Consider the following 20482-nt stretch of genomic DNA (forward strand, 5'->3'; position numbering starts at 1 on the left):
AAGACCATCCTGGCTAACACAGTGAAACCCTTCTCTACTAAAAATATAAAAAATAAGCTGGGCGTGGTGGTGGGCGCCTGTAGTCTCAGCTATTCCGGAGGCTGAGGCAGGAGAACCCAGGAGGCGGAGCTTGCAGTGAGCCAAGATCCTGCCACTGCACTCCAGCCTAGACTACAGAGTGAGACTGTCTTAAATAAAAAACAAACAAACAAACAACAAACAACTTCCTCCTCAAGCAATCTTTTTCAATTACCTGCTCTGCCCCATTCATTCTCCACCCTGACTCATTCCAATTTCCTGCTCTGCCATAACCATATTTCCCAGCAGACCACTTACCCCGTCACTCTCTTTAAATTAGCCAATCGGAATTAGTTTAGCCTGTGCGGTCTAACGTTAGCCAACAGGGGAAGGACACAGCAGCAGGGCCACGAATAAGATACCCCTTCCCCTCCCTTGTCCAGGTGTGCTCCCACCATTGCTCCATCTGTAAGGGCGCACCCTTCTACAGAAGCAAATTGCCTTGCTGAGAAGAAAAAAAGAAAATTTTATATTCAAGTGCTATTTCTTTTGCAGCAGCAAAAGTTTATAAACACTGGCAAGCCTAAAATTTGCAGGTCAGGCTAGAGACCCAGGAAAGAGCTGAAGGCAGTCTGGGGGCAGGATTCCTTCTTCCTCAGAGGACCATAGTCTTTTCTCTTATGACCTTCCCTTGACTGGACGAGACCCACGCACATTGTGGAGGACCAACTGCTTTACTCAAGTCTAATTTAACTGTTAATCACATCTTAAAAAATACCTTCTAGACTGGTGTTTGACCAAAAACTGGGTTGCACACACAAACCCAGTTGACATATAAAACTAGCCATCGTAATAGTCCACAACAAAGACAGTGTCTCTGCTCACAAAACATGGGAAAGTGCAGGGGACCCCTGAGAATTGTCTCCCAACACTACTTTTTTTTGGCAAAGGTGGGGGAAGGAGTTTCGCTCTTGGCCCAGGCTGGAGTGCAATGCCGCGATCTCGGCTCACTGCAACCTCTGCCTTCAAGCGATTCTCCTGCCTCAGCCTCCTGAGTAGCTGGGATTGATTACAGGGGCCCGCCACCTCGCCCAGCTAATTTTTCTATTTTCAGTAGAGACAGGGTGAAATTTCACCACATTGGCCAGGCTGGTCTCCAACTCCTGACCTCAGGTGATCCGCCCGCCTCAGCCTCCCAAAGTGCTGGGATTATAGGCATGAGCCACTGTGCCCAGCCAACACTGCTTATTTTTTTTTAAAAAACCATTAATTACTGGTGTCTTTAGACTCTGACTCCCCCCACACCCCCAACATTTACTTTTAAAATTTAAGACAAAACGAAACATTAAATCATGAATTTAATTCCCCATTTATATTACATTTATTAAGCTTTACACTACGACCCACGTTCTAGGTGGTTGGGACACAATGGATACAGTTTTATCCCTCTCTAGTAAAACTGACGCCTTAAGCGCTACAATCAAGGCGTGCACGGGGTGCTACAGAACAATACGCAGACAGGAGGAGGTGGGGGGAAGGTGAGACTTCCCAGGCACGTGTCATCCGGGAATAACTTTTACACTGGGTGACTAGGCGAGTTAGTGACTGCGCGGAAAATGCGCTTCCAAGGCTCACAAGGCTCGAGCTGCGGCTCCGCGAGCTATTTCACAGTAAGCTTCCTACCATCCTTTGGGCATCCGCTTTACGGACAAGTTTATCAGGATTTAAATGATCTTGGTTGCAGATCCTTCCGCTTCCTCACAGAGGCCGCCAGCCCGGAGCCCCTCCAGGCCCTCCTCCCTCCTGCATATACTAGCCGCCAGCCTTTCCCTCCCCGCCCTTCTCACAGGCCGCCCCCAGCCTCCCAGCCCCCCGGGTTCCCTTCCCCGGGAGGCCCCGGCCTCCCTGCCCTCTCCTCCGCCGCTCTCCCCGCATCGCCCGGCTTCCCGCAAGCCGCTGGCACAGTCCCCTCCACACCCTCCGCGCACCGCCGCTCCTTTCCCTCCACACCCTCCGCGCACCGCCGCTCCTTTCCACCGGGGGCTACCTGGCTCCCTCCTCACTGACCCGCCGTTCTCCGCCCCCACCCACTTCCCCAGGCAGCCCGCGCCACCCGCTTCCCGCCGCGCTCCCTCCGCCCCCCTCCGCCCCCGCGCTTCCGGCCCCGCCCGCCCCCGCGCGGAGGACTGTGGGAGCGGCTTCCTTGGATTCCGCGTTTGGCAACCGCTCGGCGTCGCGCTTTGACCAACCGCCGCGTCCTCCCTGGGCCCGACTCACTGTCGCCCGCTTCCCTCAGCGTGAGGTAGGAGAAGGGCGCTGGGGCCTAGTGCTTCAGGGCCCCTGGCGGCCGTGCCCCCGCGGCGTCCTGTGCGCCGAGCCCCGCCGACCGCGTCTTAGCGCGGCTCCCGCCCGCCCCTGCCCACCCCGGGGCGGTGTGAGGCGGGGCCCCGAATGGACTCGGCCTGCCCCTGCTTTTCTCCCGCTGGGGCCCGAGTGCGTCCCTCAGGCGCCCGAGTTGTCCACGCAGAAACGTGGGCGTTGGTTCTCACGTCGGTGTCCCCAGGCCTTTCTCGCTCCTCTGAACTGGGACGGGCGTCGCGGGCCGTTTGGCCGTGGCTGTCCCAAGCCCCAGGCGCGACTGACGGGAAACTTCAGACCCGGCTGGACCCCTGCGCCAGCTCTGGAATCGCGCCGCGGAGACGGTGCACGTCGCTCTTGCATTTTCTCGTTAGGTAAAGCACTTGAAACTGCCTGATACAAGTTGAATCAGGAGTAAAGATAAAAGTACACAACAGAATGCAGAAAGCGCGTACTTAGCCTCACAAAGATGGAAGCATTCCAGAAACGTGAAGTACTGTTGTCCCAAGATTCTTTTTTTTCTTTTTTTTTTAAGACGGAGTTTCATTCTTTGTTGCCCAGGCTGGAGTGCAATGGTGCCATCTCGGCCCACCGAAACCTCCGCCTCCTGGGTTCAAGTGATTCTCCTGCCTCAGCCTCCCATGTAGCTGGGATTACAGGCATGTGCCACCACGCCTGGCTAATTTTTGTATTTTTAGTAGAGTCGGGGTTTCTCCATGTTGGTCAGGCTGGTCTCGAACTCCTGACCTCAGGTGATCCGCCCTCCTCGGCCTGCCAAAGTGCTGGGATTACAGGCGCGAGCCACCGCGCCCAGCCGTCCCAATATTCTTTCTAAGCCTAGAATTACACTTTTACTAGTCCGATTTTCTGGTTGTGAGTTAATTAATTAATTAATTTATTTATTTATTTTCCTTGAGAAACTGCAGTAGGCTTCTTGGAAGTAGATCAAGGGTGTCCAATCGTTTGGCTTCCCAGGGCCACATCGGAAGAATTGTCTTTGGGCCACACATAAAATACACAAACACTAAGATAGCTGATGAGCTTTAAAAAAATCGCAAAAAATCTCATAATGCTTTCAGAAAGTTTACGAATTTGTGTTGGGCGGTATTCAAAGCCGTCCTGTGCCACGTGCGGGCCGGGGTTGGAAAAGCTTGAAGTAGACTGTCCATCATAGTCAGTAGAAGAGTATTAAAAAGCATAGCTTAAAAAAAAAAAGACTTTACTAGCATTTAATTTATATTAAATATAGGTGGCATTATCCTCAGATTATTTCAACATGGAAGGTTTGTTACATGTATAAGCTGTTTTGGAAATAGCCTGGAGAATCCAGAAACCTTGGGTTATATAACAACAGTTGTTCTGCCACCCATAGCTATTAGCCATGCTTGATTCCCTTCACTTTTCCTGGCCTCACTTTCCACATCTTTTAACATTTGTATATTCCACAAGATGTCTATTCAATTAAAATCTCAAGTCAAACCTTTTAAAAATCTGGTTACAACCTAGCAGAAAGGATTTCTCATTCTAAAAGTTGCTTCTTTCTATAACTTATGTGTCAACTAAACTGACTTAAATAGGGTTCATAATCCGAAATTATGGTTCAGAATAGTGGTTCTCAAAGTGTGGTCCCCAGACCAGCAGCCTCAGCATCACTTGGGTTTGAGAACCACTGGTTTAATATTATCTGAGCTAAAACTTTTAATTAAAAATATTTTATATATCTTTTACCACTGACTTTTAATACCTTTTGAAGCTATTTTGAAATGACCATTTCTATGTGGGTGACATTTGCCCTTACAGTAGTTAATTTTCATTTCAAAAAATTATGAGAAATTAACTCAAAATTGATCAGTGACTTAAATATAAGAGCTAAAACTGTAAAACTGTTAGAAAAAATCCACAGGTATAAATATTCTTGACCTTGGATTAGGCAATTCTTTCTTACATATGATACCAAAAGTACATGCAACCAAAGAAGAAATAAATTGTATATCATCAACATTTAAAACATTTGTGCTTCAAAGTATACTACAAAGAATGTAAAATGATGAGGCATAGGATGGGGGGAAGTATTTGTAAATCATTTATATAATGTTTAGAATCCAGAATATGTAGAGGATCTTTATAATTCATGTGATAACCCGATTTTTAGGAATGAGCAGGCTGGGCACCGTGGCTCACGCCTGTAATCTCAGCACTTTGGGAGGCCGAGGCGGGTGGGTCACGAGGTCAGGAGATCAAGACCATCCCGGCTAACATGGTGAAACCCCGTCTTTACTAAAAATACAAAAAAAAAACAAAAACAAAAATTTGCTGGATGTGGTGGCGGGCGCCTGTAGTCCCAGCTACTCGGGAGACTGAGGCAGGAGAATGGCATAAAACTGGCAGGCGGAGCTTGCAGTGAGCCGAGATTGCGCCACTGCACTGTAGCCTAGGTGACAGAGCGAGATTCTGTCTTAAAAAAAAAAAAAAAGGCCGGGCGCGGTGGCTCACGCCTGTAATCCCAGCACTTTGGGAGGCCGAGACGGGCGGATCACGAGGTCAGGAGATCGAGACCATCCTGGCTAACACGGTGAAACCCTGTCTCTACTAAAAAATACAAAAAACTAGCCGGGCGAGGTGGCGGGCGCCTGTAGTCCCAGCTACTCGGGAGGCTGAGGCAGGAGAATGGCGTAAACCCGGGAGGCGGAGCTTGCAGTGAGCTGAGATCCGGCCACTGCACTCCAGCCTGGGCGACAGAGCGAGACTCCGTCTCAAAAAAAAAAAAAAAAAAAAAAAAATGAGCAGAAGATCTGAACAGACTTTTCTCCAAAGAGATACAGAAATGGGTAATAAGATGAAAAGATGTTCAACATCATTAGTCATCAGGGGAATGCGAGTCAATACTACAATGGGATACCATTTCATACTCACTAGAATTGCTATAATCAGAAACAGGAACAATAACAAGTGTTGGCTAGGACATGGATAAATTGGAACCTTCATACATTGCAGGTGGGATGTAAAATATGCAGCCACTTTGGAAAACAGTCTAGCTGTTCTTCCAAAAGTTAAACATAGGGTTACTATATAATCCAGCAATTCCTGTCCTAGATATATTCCCAATAAAACTGAACATATATATCCATGCTTAAACTTGTACACACACGTTCATAGTGATGTTATTCATAAAAGTCAAAAAATGGAAACAATCCAAACGTCCGTTAACTAATGAATGGATAAGCAAAATGTTGTAGATGTATTATTTAGCCATAAAAAGTAATGAAATATTGATACATACTACTGCATGGATGAACCTTGAAAACATTATGCTAAGTGAAAGAGACCAGACACAAAAGGCTACATGTTGTGTAATTTCCTTAACATGAAATGTCCGGAATTGGCAAATCCATAGAGACAAAATAGATTAATGGTTGCCAGGGACTGGGGAAAGGGAAGGGAGGCATGGAGAGCTGCTAACAGGCCCCATATTTCTTTATTGGGATGATGAAAATGTTCTGGAATTACATACTGGGGATGGTTGCACAGCCTTGTGAATATACTAAAAACCACTGAATTACATACCCTGAAAAGTTAAATTGTATAGTATACAAACTGTAGCTCAAAAACTAATTTTGTTAGTACTTAAAATATGTAAATAATTTTTAAAGGTTGTGAGAAGCCACATATATATGGTATTATGCTGAGAAAAAGATTAAGCTTAAAATTTATTTTTTTATTTTTATTTTTATTTATTTATTTTTTGAGACGGAGTCTGGCTGTGTCACCCAGGCCGGAGTGCAGTGGCGCAATCTCAGCCTACTGCAACCTCTGCTTCCCAGGTTCAGGCAATTCCCCTGCCTCAGCCTCCCGAGTAGCTGGGATTACAGGTGCCTGCCATCATGCCTGGCTAATTTTTTTGTATTTTTAGTAGAGATGGGGTTTCACCATATTAGCCAGGATGGTCTCGATCTCCTGACCTCGTGATCCACCCGCCTCAGCCTCCCAAAGTGCTGAGATTATAGGCGTGAGCCACTGTGCCCGGCCTAACTTGAAAATTTCTTAGGAATTTGCTGGTGAACTTAAAATGTACAGGTCTTAAAGAAAATATATATTTGCTTTAAAGAAAATACATTTCTTAGATACTAGCAATACTACATTTCTTGGGTAATTAGCCCTCCTCCACCTCCCACCCCTCAAATTGCCTAAAATATTGACTTGATTTGAATGATACTTCCAGGAATCCTTGCCAGATTCTTTAGTAATTATTAGATTTACAGTATATCTATATGGTAGTTTCATTTCTCCCATGCTTCTGTCCAAGTCAAAATGTAGAGATGAATCTTGAAATTTTACCTTTTTTTTTTTTTTTTTTTTTTTGAGATGGAGTCTTGCTCTGTTGCCCAGGCTGGAGTGCGGTGGCGCCATCTTGGCTCACTGTGAGCTCTGCCTTCCGGGTTCACGCCATTCTCCTGCCTCACCCTCCCAAGTAGCCGGGACTACAGGCGCTTGCCACCATGCCTGGCTAATTTTTTGTATTTTTTAGTAGAGACAGGGTTTCACCGCGTTAGCCAGGATGGTCTCAATCTCCTGACCTCGTGATCTGCCCACCTCAGCCTCCCAAAGTGCTGGGATTACAGGCATGAGCCACTACACCCAGCTGAAATTTAAATTTAAAATTGTGTAATTTCCTTAACATGAAATGTCCAAAATTGGCAAATCCATAGAGACAGAAAATACATTAATGGTTACCAGGGACTGGGGAAAGGGAAGGGAGGCATGGAGAGCTGCCATTAGAAGAAATTTATTTTTATTCTTCCCAAATAAAAATGTAATTTTTATTACAGAATTGCAGTTTGAGGACCAGGTGGTCTTTGGTATGTCCAAAGAACAAAGAGAAAGTTTTTTTATCAAAAGGAGAAATGTTATGTAGTGCTCTTTGAGAAAGTTCACTGAAACTAGTGAGGTTCTGGGAAGCTGGCAAGTTCTAATTGGTGGGTAGCTGTGGTGGCCAGAATTAGTCCTATGTTTGCAGCAAGTTATCTCAGCAGCTATAAATAAAATTGGCCTCAGGTTATAGCAGCCAGTTTCAGCAGCCACTCTTTAAGCAATGTTGTGCGTCCTGAGTGCCTCCCCACCAACACACCCCAGCTTCTTGACTCTGTTTTAGTTGGGTGTGAGAAGAATGACTCAATTTGTATGATCAGCTTTTACTCTTCTGTTTCACTTTGCTTTGATATCTTTTTTTTCTGTCTTTCATTTTTTCCCTCAACATTTCGTTATGAAAATTTTCAAACATGCAGCAAGGTTTAAAGAATTTTATGGTGAATGTTACTCCTGCTACCTAGATTCCACCATTAACCTTTTTCTATAGTTGCTTTATCATGTACTTATCCATTTACCTATCTCTCAATCCATCTATCAAGCCATCTTTTTTTTAGAGGGACAGAGTCTCACTGTCAACCAGGTTGGAGTACAGTGGCATGATCTCAGCTCACTGCAACCTCTGCCTTCTGGGTTCAAGCGATTCTCATGCCTCAGCCTCCTGAGTAGCTTGAATTACAGGTATGCACCACTATGCCCTGCTAGTTTTTGTATTTTTAGTAGCGACAGGGTTTCAGCATGTTGACCAAGCTGGTCTCAAACTCTGGACCTCAAGTAATCCACCTGTCTTGGCCTTCCAAAGTGTTGGAATTACAGGTGTGAGCCACAGCGCCCGGCCAAAGCCGTCTTATTTTATGTATTTTAAGCTAAATTACAGCTATTATACTTTCCCTGAAATACCAGCTTGCATATCAATTATACAGTTCAATATTTGTTTATAGTTCTTTTGAGATAAAATTTACAAAGCAGAAATCTCAGTGTACGTTTGCTGAGTTTTCACAAATGCATACACTTGTGTGACTCAAACCCCTGCCAAGATATAAAACATTTATCATCACCCCAGAAAATTCTCTCGTGTCCTTTTCCATTCATTCCCTACCCCCCATCCCCAAGAAGCGACCTCAGTTCTGATGGTTTTCTACTATAAATTAGTTTTGCCTGTTTGAGAACTTTGTATAAAGAAAACCGTGCATAATGTACTGCTTTACGTAAGGCTTCTTTCACTCAGCATAATTGGGATTCTTTTTTATTGCTGGATAGTACTTCATTGTGTAAGTATGCCACATTTTGCTTGTCCATTTTACTGATGGGTGTCTGGTTTGTTTCTTATTTTTCGGTATTATGAATAAAGCTGTGGCAAAGAAAAGAAAGGTTTAATTTGAAGAATGAGAGTCTCCTCTAAATTACCAGGTCCAGAGAGGCGTGGGAGTGAAACAGCAGTCACATCTCCTTTACCTTCTTGGGCTAAGTAATCATATCTTGAAACTTGCTTGCTATTGCTACAAGTAGCTGTAAATTAATCTAACAATGTCACCATCTGGATACTATAACCCATACAATGTAGCCAATCACTAATCAACATTATTTTCATAAACCAGTGAGAATTTCTGACAGACAGCTTTGTACCAGCCCACTGCCTGCCCCACTTTTTTGCCTTTAAAGATCTGCTTGAAACAAAGGCCAAAGGGAGCGCCTGCTCAGGGTTATGAAGTCTGAGTCTTCTGGGCAGGCAGCCATCCTCATTTTGGCTCAAGTAAGCTTTGTAGAATTATATTTTACGCCTCAATTCCTTCCTTTAGGTCGACAGCTGCTATGAACATTCTTATACAAATCTTTTTGTAGTCATATGTTTTCATTTCTCTTGAGTAAAAATTTTTGAGTGGAATTGCTGGGTCATAAAAGGTACATGTTAATTTTATGAAACTGCAAGACTTTTCTCCCAAAGTGTATCATTTTACACTCCCATCAGCAATGTGTGAGGACTCTGGTTGCTCTATATCTTTGCTGACATTATGTGTTGTTGGTCTTTTTAATTTTACACATTCTGATGGGTATGTGGTGGTTTCTGCCTTGCATTTTAATTGACTATTGCATACCTTTCTTCTACACTTGATACTGAGCTCCATGAAAATCAGGACAATCACTTGTACCCCCCTCTAGTGCCTGTCACTGTTCTTTCAGTGTCGTGGTTGTGAAATCAATGTGAAATGAGGGCAATAACTTAATGTTTTGACATCTAGTTTTGGGACTTTGATGTGAAAAAAATTGAAACCTTGAAAATATATATAGATAAATTTGACCAGAAATGTTATTGAATAGTTATACTTTATTGGAATTAAGAATTATTTCTGAGGCGGGGCGCGGTGGCTCAAGCCTGTAATCCCAGCACTTTGGGAGGCCGAGATGGGCGGATCACGAGGTCAGGAGATCGAGACCATCCTGGCTAACACGGTGAAACCCCATCTCTACTAAAAAATACAAAAAACTAGCCGGGCGAGGTGGCGGGCGCCTGTAGTCCCAGCTACTTGGGAGGCTGAGCCAGGAGAATGGCGGGAACCCGGGAGGCGGAGCTTGCAGTGAGCTGAGATCCGGCCACAGCACTCCAGCCTGGGCGACAGAGCGAGACTCCGTCTCAAAAAAAAAAAAAAAAAAAAAAAAAAAATTATTTCTGGCCTGGCATGGTGGCTTATGCTAGTAATCCCAGCATTTTGGGAGGCCAAAGTGAGAAGATCACTTGAGCTCAGGAGGTTGAGTCCAGCCTGAGCAACATAGGGAGATCCCATCTTTACAAAAAATTTCATACTCAGTCGGGTGTGGTGGCACAAGCCTGTAGTACCAGCGAGGCTGAGGTGGGAGGATCACTTGTGCCAGAGAAGTCAAGGCTATAGTGAGCCGTGATTGTGCTACTGCATTCCAGCCTGGGCAACAGAGCAAGACATATCTCAAAAAATATATATATATTTCTTATACCAAGAACATATTTACACTGCCAATTTTTCCTAGGTATAAATGATGCAAAATGTGCACCTGGCTCCAGAGACAGATGAAGATGATCTTTATTCCGGCTATAATGACTACAATCCAATCTATGATATCGAGGTAACAAAAACTAGTTGTTTTTTTACATTGGTCTTGGTTAACCAGCTGGTTTATGAAGACTGTGGATTTGAGAGTTCTACTTTATTATGCTTTCGATTAAATAAGCTGATTCAAAAACCTAGAAAAGTGCTATTACAGAAGATTCTACTGACTTCCACCAAAAATAATAATTGCAGCAGAAGGAAAGATCGTGAGACAGGTTACAAAAATGAACTAAGATGAATTATATATACTTGTATTCTTCAGCACTAGCTGTCCAAATGTGTAAAAGACTTCGATCACCTGAAGGTATTTAAAATTAGGGTTTTAAAAAAAATTCTAAAGTTGAAATGTCTTGTTTTTTGTTTGTTTGTTTGTTTTTTAATTTTTGTGAGTACATAGTAGGTGCATATATTTATGGGGAATATGGGATATTTTGATACAGGCATACAGTGTGTAATAATCACATAAGGGTAAATAGGGTTTCTGTTACATCAAGCATTTATCCTTTGTGTTTCAAACAATTTGATTATATTCTTTTAGTTATTTTTTTTTATTATTATACTTTAAGTTCTAGGGTACATGTGCATAATGTGCAGGTTTGTTACATATGTATACTTGTGCCATGTTGGTGTGCTGCACCCATCAACTCGTCAGCACCCATCAACTCGTCATTTACATCAGGTATAACTCCCAATGCAATCCCTCCCCCCTCCCCCCTCCCCATGATAGGCCCCGGTGTGTGATGTTCCACTTCCCGAGTCCAAGTGATCTCATTGTTCAGTTCCCACCTATGAGTGAGAACATGCGGTGTTTGGTTTTCTGTTCTTGCAATAGTTTGCTAAGAATGATGGTTTCCAGCTGCATCCATGTCCCTACAAAGGACACAAACTCATCCTTTTTTATGGCTGCATAGTATTCCATGGTGTATATGTGCCACATTTTCTTAATCCAGTCTGTCACTGATGGACATTTGGGTTGATTCCAAGTCTTTGCTATTGTGAATAGTGCCGCAATAAACATACGTGTGCATGTGTCCTTATAGCAGCATGATTTATAATCCTTTGGGTATATACCCAGTAATGGGATGGCTGGGTCATATGGTACATCTAGTTCTAGATCCTTGAGGAATCGCCATACTGTTTTCCATAATGGTTGAACTAGTTTACAATCCCACCAACAGTGTAAAAGTGTTCCTATTTCTCCACATCCTCTCCAGCATCTGTTGTTTCCTGACTTTTTAATGATCGCCATTCTAACTGGTGTGAGATGGTATCTGATTGTGGTTTTGATTTGCATTTCTCTGATGGCCAGCGATGATGAGCATTTTTTCATGTGTCTGTTGGCTGTATGAATGTCTTCTTTTGAGAAATGTCTGTTCATATCCTTTGCCCACTTTTTGATGGGGTTGTTTGTTTTTTTCTTGTAAATTTGTTTGAGTTCTTTGTAGGTTCTGGATATTAGCCCTTTGTCAGATGAGTAGATGGCAAAAATTTTCTCCCATTCTGTAGGTTGTCTGTTCACTCTGATGGTAGTTTCTTTTGCTGTGCAGAAGCTTTTTAGTTTAATTAGATCCCATTTGTCAATTTTGGCTTTTGCTGCCGTTGCTTTTGGTGTTTTAGACATGAAATCTTTGCCCATGCCTATGTCCTGAATGGTACTACCTAGGTTTTCCTCTAGGATTTTTATGGTATTAGGTCTAACATTTAAGTCTCTAATCCATCTTGAATTGATTTTCGTATAAGGAGTAAGGAAGGGATCCAGTTTCAGCTTTCTACTTATGGCTAGCCAATTTTCCCAGCACCATTTATTAAATAGGGAATCCTTTCCCCATTTCTTGTTTCTCTCAGGTTTGTCAAAGATCAGATGGCTGTAGACGTGTGGTATTATTTCTGAGGACTCTGTTCTGTTCCATTGGTCTATATCTCTGTTTTGGTACCAGTACCATGCTGTTTTGGTTATTGTAGCCTTGTAGTATAGTTTGAAGTCAGGTAGCGTGATGCCTCCAGCTTTGTTCTTTTGACTTAGGATTGTCTTGGAGATGCGGGCTCTTTTTTGGTTCCATATGAACTTTAAAGCAATTTTTTCCAATTCTGTGAAGAAAGTCATTGGTAGCTTAATGGGGATGGCATTGAATCTATAAATTACCTTGGGCAGTATGGCCATTTTCACAATATTGATTCTTCCTATCCATGAGCATGGTATGTTCTTCCATTTGTTTGTGTCCTCTTTTATTTCACTGAGCAGTGGTTTGTAGTTCTCCTTGAAGAGGACCTTTACATCCCTTGTAAGTTGGATTCCTAGGTATTTTATTCTCTTTGAAGCAATTGTGAATGGAAGTTCATTCATGATTTGGCTCTCTGTTTTGTCTGTTACTGGTGTATAAGAATGCTTGCGATTTTTGCACATTAATTTTGTATCCTGAGACTTTGCTGAAGTTGCTTATCAGCTTAAGGAAATTTTGGGCTGAGACAATGGGGTTTTCTAAATATACGATCATGTCATCTGCAAAGAGGGACAATTTGACTTCTTCTTTTCCTAACTGAATACCCTTGATTTCTTTCTCTTGCCTGATTGCCCTAGCCAGAACTTCTAACACTATGTTGAATAGGAGTGGTGAGAGAGGGCATCCCTGTCTTGTGCCAGTTTTCAAAGGGAATTTTTCCAATTTTTGCCCATTCAGTATGACATTGGCTGTGGGTTTGTCATAAATAGCTCTTATTATTTTGAGGTACGTTCCATCAATACCGAATTTATTGAGCGTTTTTAGCATGAAGGGCTGTTGAATTTTGTCAAAAGCCTTTTCTGCATCTATTGAGATAATCATGTGGTTCTTGTCTTTGGTTCTGTTTATATGCTGGATTACGTTTATTGATTTGCGAATGTTGAACCAGCCTTGCATCCCAGGGATGAAGCCCACTTGATCATGGTGGATAAGCTTTTTGATGTGCTGCTGAATCCGGTTTGCCAGTATTTTATTGAGGATTTTTGCATCGATGTTCATCAGGGATATTGGTGTAAAATTCTCTTTTTTTGTTGTGTCTCTGCCAGGCTTTGGTATCAGGATGATGTTGGCCTCATAAAATGAGTTAGGGAGGATTCCCTCTTTTTCTATTGATTGGAATAGTTTCAGAAGGAATGGTACCAGCTCCTCCTTGTACCTCTGGTAGAATTCAGCTGTGAATCCATCTGGTCCTGGACTTTTTTTGGTTGGTAGGCTATTAATTATTGCCTCAATTTCAGAGCCTGCTATTGGTCTATTCAGGGATTCAACTTCTTCCTGGTTTAGTCTTGGAAGAGTGTAAGTGTCCAGGAAATTATCCATTTCTTCCAGATTTTCTAGTTTATTTGTGTAGAGGTGTTTATAGTATTCTCTGATGGTAGTTTGTATTTCTGTGGGGTCGGTGGTGATATCCCCTTTATCATTTTTTATTGCATCTATTTGATTCTTCTATCATTTCTTCTTTATTAGTCTTGCTAGCGGTCTGTCAATTTTGTTGATCTTTTCAAAAAACCAACTCCTGGATTCATTGATTTTTTTGGAGGGTTTTTTGTGTCTCTATCTCCTTCAGTTCTGCTCTGATCTTAGTTATTTCTTGCCTTCTGCTAGCTTTTGAATGTGTTTGCTCTTGCTTCTCTAGTTCTTTTAATTGTGATGTTAGAGTGTCAATTTTAGATCTTTCCTGCTTTCTCTTGTGGGCATTTAGTGCTATAAATTTCCCTCTACAAACTGCTTTAAATGTGTCCCAGAGATTCTGGTATGTTGTATCTTTGTTCTCATTGGTTTCAAAGAACATCTTTATTTCTACCTTCATTTCATTATGTACCCAGTAGTCATTCAGGAGCAGGTTGTTCAGTTTCCATGTAGTTGAGCGGTTTTGATTGAGTTTCTTAGTCCTGAGTTCTAGTTTGATTGCACTGTGGTCTGAGAGACAGTTTGTTATAATTTCTGTTCTTGTACATTTGCTGAGGAGTGCTTTACTTCCAATTATGTGGTCAATTTTGGAATAAGTGTGATGTGGTGCTGAGAAGAATGTATATTCTGTTGATTTGGGGTGGAGAGTTCTGTAGATGTCTATTAGGTCTGCTTGCTGCAGAGATGAGTTCAATTCCTGGATATCCTTGTTAACTTTCTGTCTCGTTGATCTGTCTAATGTTGACAGTGTAGTGTTGAAGTCTCCCATTATTATTGTATGGGAGTCTAAGTCTTTTTGTAAGTCTCTAAGGACTTGCTTTATGAATCTGGGTGCTCCTGTATTGGGTGCATATATATTTAGGATAGTTAGCTCTTCCTATTGAATTGATCCCTTTACCATTATGTAATGGCCTTCTTTGTCTCTTTTGATCTTTGATGGTTTAAAGTCTTTTAGTTATTTTTAAATGTATAATTAAATTATTGACTATAGTCATCCCATTTTGCTATCAAATACTAGATCTTATGCATTCTTTTTTTTTTTTTAACCTATTAACCATTCCCACCCCCTCCCCTGCCACTACCCTTCACAGCCTCTGCTAATCATCCTTCTATTCTCTGTCTCCTTGAGTTCAGTTGTTTTAATTTTTAGATCCCAGAAATAAGTGAAAACATGTGATGTTTGTCTTTCTGTGCCTGGCTTATTTCACTTAATAGAATGGCCTCCAGTTCCATCCAAATTGTTGCAAATAACAGGATCTCAATTCTTTTTTATGGCTAATTTTCCATTTGTCTTTTTTCTTTATCCATTTGTCTGTTGTATATTTTCTTTATCCATTTGTCTGTTGACAGACATGTAGGTTGCTTCCAAATCTTGGCTGTTGTGAATACTGCTGCAGCAAACATGGGAGTGCAGATATCTCTTTGATATGTTATGATGTAGTTTGTATATTTATCCCCACCCACATCTCATGTTCAATTGTAATAATACCCAGCATTGGAGGTGAGACCTGGTGGGAGGTGATAGGATCATGAGAGTGGATTTCTCATGAATGGTTTAGCATTATCTTCTTGGTGCCATGCTCACCCCATGTGACGTGACTGCTCCCATTTTGCCTTCTATCATGAGTGAAAGCTTCTGGGGAGTGAGGCCTCCCCAGAAACTGAGCAGATACTGGTGTCATGTTTGTACAGCCTGCAGAACCATGAGCCAATCAAACCTTTTTTCTTTATGAATTACCCAATCTCAGGCATTCTTTGGTGCAAAAGTAACTGTAGTTTTTGCCATTTTAATTGCAAAACTACAATTACTTTTGCGCCAACCTGATAGCAATGCAAGAATGGCCTGGTACATACTGATTTCTTTTCTTTTGAGTATATTCCTAGCAGTGGGATTGTTGGATCGTATGGTAGATCTGTTTTTAGTTTTTTGAGGAACCCGTAAATTGTTCTCCCTAGTGGTTGTACTAATTTACATTCTCACTAATAGTATATGAGGTTTCCCTTTTCTCCACATTCTCACCAGCATTTGTTATTACCTGTCTTTTGGATAAAAGCCATTTTAACTGGAATGAGATGACATCTCATCATAGTTTTGATTTCCATTTCTCTGATGGTCAATGATGTTGAACACTTTTTCATATACATGCTTGCCATTTGTATGTCTTCTTTTGAGAAATATCTATTCAGATCTTTTGCCCATTTTTAAATCAGAATATTTTTTTCCTAGAGTTGAGTTCCTTACATATTCTGGTTATTAATTCCGTGTCAGAGGGATAGTTTATAAATATTTTCTCCCACATGGGTGGGGGCACCCACGCCAAGATGGCTGAATAGGAACAGCTCCAGCCTCCAGCTCCCAGCGTGAGCAACATAGAAGATGGGTGATTTCTGCATTTCCAACTGAGGTACCGGGTTCATCTCACTGGGGTGTGTCGGACTGTGGGTGCAGGACAGTGGGTGCAGCCCAACGAGTGACAGCTGAAGCAGGGCGTGGCATCGCTGCACCTGGGAAGCACAAGGGGGAAGGGAATTCCCTTTCCTAGCCAAGGGGAACCGTGACACACAACACCTGAAAACTCAGGTCACTCCCACCCTAATACTGCGCTTTACCAAGGGTCGTAGCAAATGGCGCACTAGGAGGTTATATCCCACGCCTGGCTCAGGGGGACCCACGCCCACGTGGCCTCCCTCATTGCTAGCACAGCAGTCTGAGATCTAACTGCAAGATGGCAGCGAGGCTGGGGGAGGGGCGTCTGCCATTGCTGAGGCTTAAGTAGGTAAACAAGCCGGACAGGAAGCTCGAACTGGGTGGAGCCCACCGCAGCTCAAGGCGGCTGGCCTGCCTCTGTAAACTCCACCTCTGGGGACAGGGCATAGCCAAACAAAAGGCAGCAGAAACCTCTGCAGATGTAAATGTCCCTGTCTGACAGCTTTGAAGAGAGTAGTGGTTTTCCCAGCACGAAGTTTGAGATCTGAGAACAGACAGACTGTCTGCTCAAGTGGGTCCCTGACCCCTGAGTAGCCTAACTGGGAGACATTCCACACTAGGGGCAGACTGACACTTCACACCTCACACGGCCAGGTATACCTCTGAGATGAAGCTTCCAGAGGAATGATCAGACAGCAATATTTGCTGTTCAGCAATATTCACTCTTCTGCAGCCTCTGCTGCTGACACCCAGGCAAACAGGGTCTAGAGTGAACCTCGAGCATACTCCAACAGACCTGCAGCTGAGGGTCCTGACTGTTAGAAGGAAAAATAAACAGAAAGGATATCCACACCAAAATCCCATCTGTATGTCACCATCGTCAAAGACCAAAGGTAGATAAAACCACAAAGATGGGGAAAAAGCAGTACAGAAAAGCTGGAAATTCTAAAAATCAGAGCGCCTCTCCCCCTCCAAAGGAGCGCAGCTTCTTGCCAGCAATGGAACAAAGCTGGACGGAGAATGACTTTGATGAGTTGAGAGAAGAAGACTTCAGACAAACTTCTCTGAGCTAAAGGAGGAATTACGAACCCAGCGCAAAGAAACGAAAAACCTCGAAAAAAGATTTGACAAATGGCTCACTAGAATAACCAACGCAGAGAAGTCCTTAAACGACCTGATAAACATGAAAACCATGACATGAGAACTACGTGACAAATGCACAAGCTTCAGTAACCGACTCGATCAACTGGAAGAAAGGGTATCAGTGATTGAAGATCAAATGAATGAAATGAAGTGAGAAGAGAAGTTTAGAGAAAAAGGAGTAAAAAGAAATGAACAAAGCCTCCAAGAAATATGGGACTATGTGAAAAGACCAAATCTACGTCTGATTAGCGTACCTGAAAGTGACGGGCAGAATGGACCCAAGTTGGAAAACACTCTGCAGGGTATTATCCAGGAGAACTTCTGCAACCTAGCAAGGCAGGCCAACATTCAAATTCAGGAAATACAGAGAACGCCACAAAGATACTCCTCGAGAAGAGCAACTCCAGGACACATAATTGTCAGATTCACCGAAGTTGAAATGACAGAAAAAATGTTAAGGGCAGCCAGAGACAAAGGTAGGTTACCCACAAAGGGAAGCCCATCAGACTAATAGCAGATCTCTCGGCAGAAACTCTGCAAGCCAGAAGAGAGTGGGGGCCAATACTCAACATTCTTAAAGAAAAGAATTTTCAACCCAGCATTTCATATTCAGCCATACTAAGTTGCATAAATGAAGGAGAAATAAAATCCTTTACAGACAAGCCAATGCTCTAGAGATTTTGTCACCACCAGGCCTGCCCTACAAGAGCTCCTGAAGGAAGCACTAAACATGGAAAGGAACAACCAGTACCAGCCACTGCAAAAACATGCCAAAACATAACAACCATCAATGCTAGGAAGAAACTGCATCAACTAACGAGCAAAATAACCAGCTAACATTATAATGACAGGATCAAGTTCACACATAACAATATTAACCGTAAATGTAAATGGCCTAAATGGTCCAATTAAAAGACACAGACTGGCAAATTGGATAAAGAGTCAAGACCCATCAATTTGCTGTATCCAGGAGACCCATCTCACGTGCAGAGACACATTTTTTTTTTTTTTTTTTGAGACAGAGTCTCACTCTGTTGCCCAGGCTGGAGTGCAGTGGTGCAACCTCTGCTCACTGCAAGCTCCGCCTCCTGGGTTCACGCCATTCTCCTGCCTCAGCCTCCTGAGTAGCTGTGACTACAGGCACCCGCCAACACGCCCGGCTAATTTTTTGTATTTTTAGTAGAGACGGGGTTTCACTGTGTTAGTCAGGATGGTTTCGATGTCCAGACCTTGTGATCCACCCACCTCAGCCTCCCAAAGTGCTGGGATTACAGGCATGAGCCACTGCCCCGGCCCGAAGATTATCATTTTTAAAGCATCAGGGACACTTCCTACCTCCTCAGGTTGTTGCACTGTGGCTGCATAATTTAATGTAAAGTGAATACTCAGAATATCAGACCCAAAAATAAAGACAGTGAAGTAAAAATAATTTTTGACTTATACTTGGTTTTCTTTGATCTTAATTATAATAATAACAAGTTCAATAAATAAATGAATTACTTGAAGCAGTGGCTTAAGATACTCATAGAAGATGCCATTTGTTAACAAAGTGACAAAAAGTTCCAAATGTTGTGTAAGTTTGGTGTTTGTAATTGGAGAATTTGTTGACTGTCCTTTTTAGTTTGTCATTTAGTTAGGATTTACTGAGCTGATTAACCAAATTTTACTAATAATTTAGGAATCTTAAGGGAAATTTTTTTACTCAAAGATCTGCTAAAGTAGAAGTATAATAAATTATGTTGAAGGTTACCTTTGGATTTATGCTTCATTCAAAAGTCTTTAGTTTCTATGGGTAAGTGAGAATCATGTAATTTTGTGTGGTTGATATGGAAGGTTACAAAGGTAATTTAGGCTGGGTACAGTGGCTTATGCCTGTAATCCCTTTAGGAGGCAGGGGTGGATCACTTGAGCTCAGTTTGAGAGCAGCCTGGGCAACATGGCAAAATCCTGTCTCTTAAAAAATACAAAAATTAGCAGGTTGTGGTAGTGTGTGCCCGTGGTCCCAGCTCCTAGGGAGACTGAGGTGGGACAATTACCTGAGCCTGGGAAGTTGAGGCTGCAGTGAGCTGTGATTGCACTACTGTACTCCAGCCTGGTGGTTGAAGTGAGACCCTGTCTCAAAAAAAAAAAAAAAAAAAGATAATTTAAAGTAAAAATTAAAGAAGAAGGCTTGTAGCATCCTAGTAATATAAACATTTTATTTTGATTATTTTCAAATTTTTAAAAAAGTTAATTGATAGTGACTTTATTTTTTATGAATTGTTTATTTTTAAAATACTGGACAAGTATATTTTTATGGGAAGTAGATTGAAGTAAATCAGAGGCAAGGATGAGAGGATGAGAAGTGCATTTAATGTGTCTGAAGGGTTAAAGTCAGAGTATGTGTTAGAGAAGAGGAAGTAGGAAATAAAGGATGGTTGGAAGACTGGCTGTTGGTGAGACTGGGTGCTTTTGAGAGACTATGAAAATGGTATTTTCTTCAGGAAACACAGGAACCCTTATATCCTGCCCTTGATTAATATTCTTTTCCTCAAATTTCCTGAAGGGGAATGTAAGTACAGTTCAGGAATCAGCAAAGCCAAATAACATTTTATTTCTACCGAGATGTTGATTCCAAATGGTAGTGCAAGTTGGACTTGTTGAGCACCCCCCATTTGCTTAGATTAGCTCCAGTCTGCATCTCAGACTTGACGTCAACTCTCCAGTGAGATGAAAAATCCTTTTCATTTGGGCAGATGGAAATGGCACCAAAGAGAGTGCCCCCTGCTTGTAGAAAATATGGCCTTTTTTATCCTGAGGCTTTATCAGGTAGGGTGGGAGAAAAGGAGAAACACAGGGGGGTAGGGGGGAGAAAGAGAGATGTAAATCTCAATTCTAAGCTACCAGGAAAAAAGAAACAGAAGAAAGGCCCCATGCTTGTATACTTGATCTTTCAACCCGGCATTGTGATACCACTCATAAAAACTGTAGCCAATAAGATGTCCATAAAATTGACTAACATGACCAGTACTCCTCATTCTAGGAGAGGAAGGAGGTTTGCTATTCTGGGTAGTGTGAAGTGGGGAGATTTGAGCTAAGAGTTCATTCGTCCCTACCTAGATGTCAACAGTTGGGATAAAATGAATTATAGAGGCGCTTGAGTACCAAACAGGAATTTAAACTTATTTTTTCCCCCAATT

General features: G+C 42.5%; 1 protein-coding gene across 5 annotated transcripts in view; it reads left to right on the top strand.

Annotated features, from left to right (window-relative positions):
* Window positions 1-2180: 2180 nt before the first annotated feature.
* Window positions 2181-20482, top strand: part of LOC105490297 (intraflagellar transport 88) — a 123444-nt gene continuing 105142 nt past the window's right edge. For 4 of the 5 annotated variants that reach the window (XM_071081676.1, XM_071081680.1, XM_071081679.1 and 1 more), the window contains exons 1-2: window positions 2181-2320; window positions 10243-10338. In XM_071081676.1, the coding sequence (XP_070937777.1) occupies window positions 10249-10338 (90 nt within the window). In that variant the 5' untranslated portion in view covers window positions 2181-2320; window positions 10243-10248. Of the gene's footprint in view, window positions 2321-2396; window positions 2751-10242; window positions 10339-20482 lie in introns of those variants that run through there. The other variant, XM_071081677.1, reaches the window with a different exon arrangement.

This window comes from Macaca nemestrina, chromosome 16 (assembly GCF_043159975.1).
Source record: "Macaca nemestrina isolate mMacNem1 chromosome 16, mMacNem.hap1, whole genome shotgun sequence".
NCBI classification, from domain to species: domain Eukaryota; kingdom Metazoa; phylum Chordata; class Mammalia; order Primates; family Cercopithecidae; genus Macaca; species Macaca nemestrina.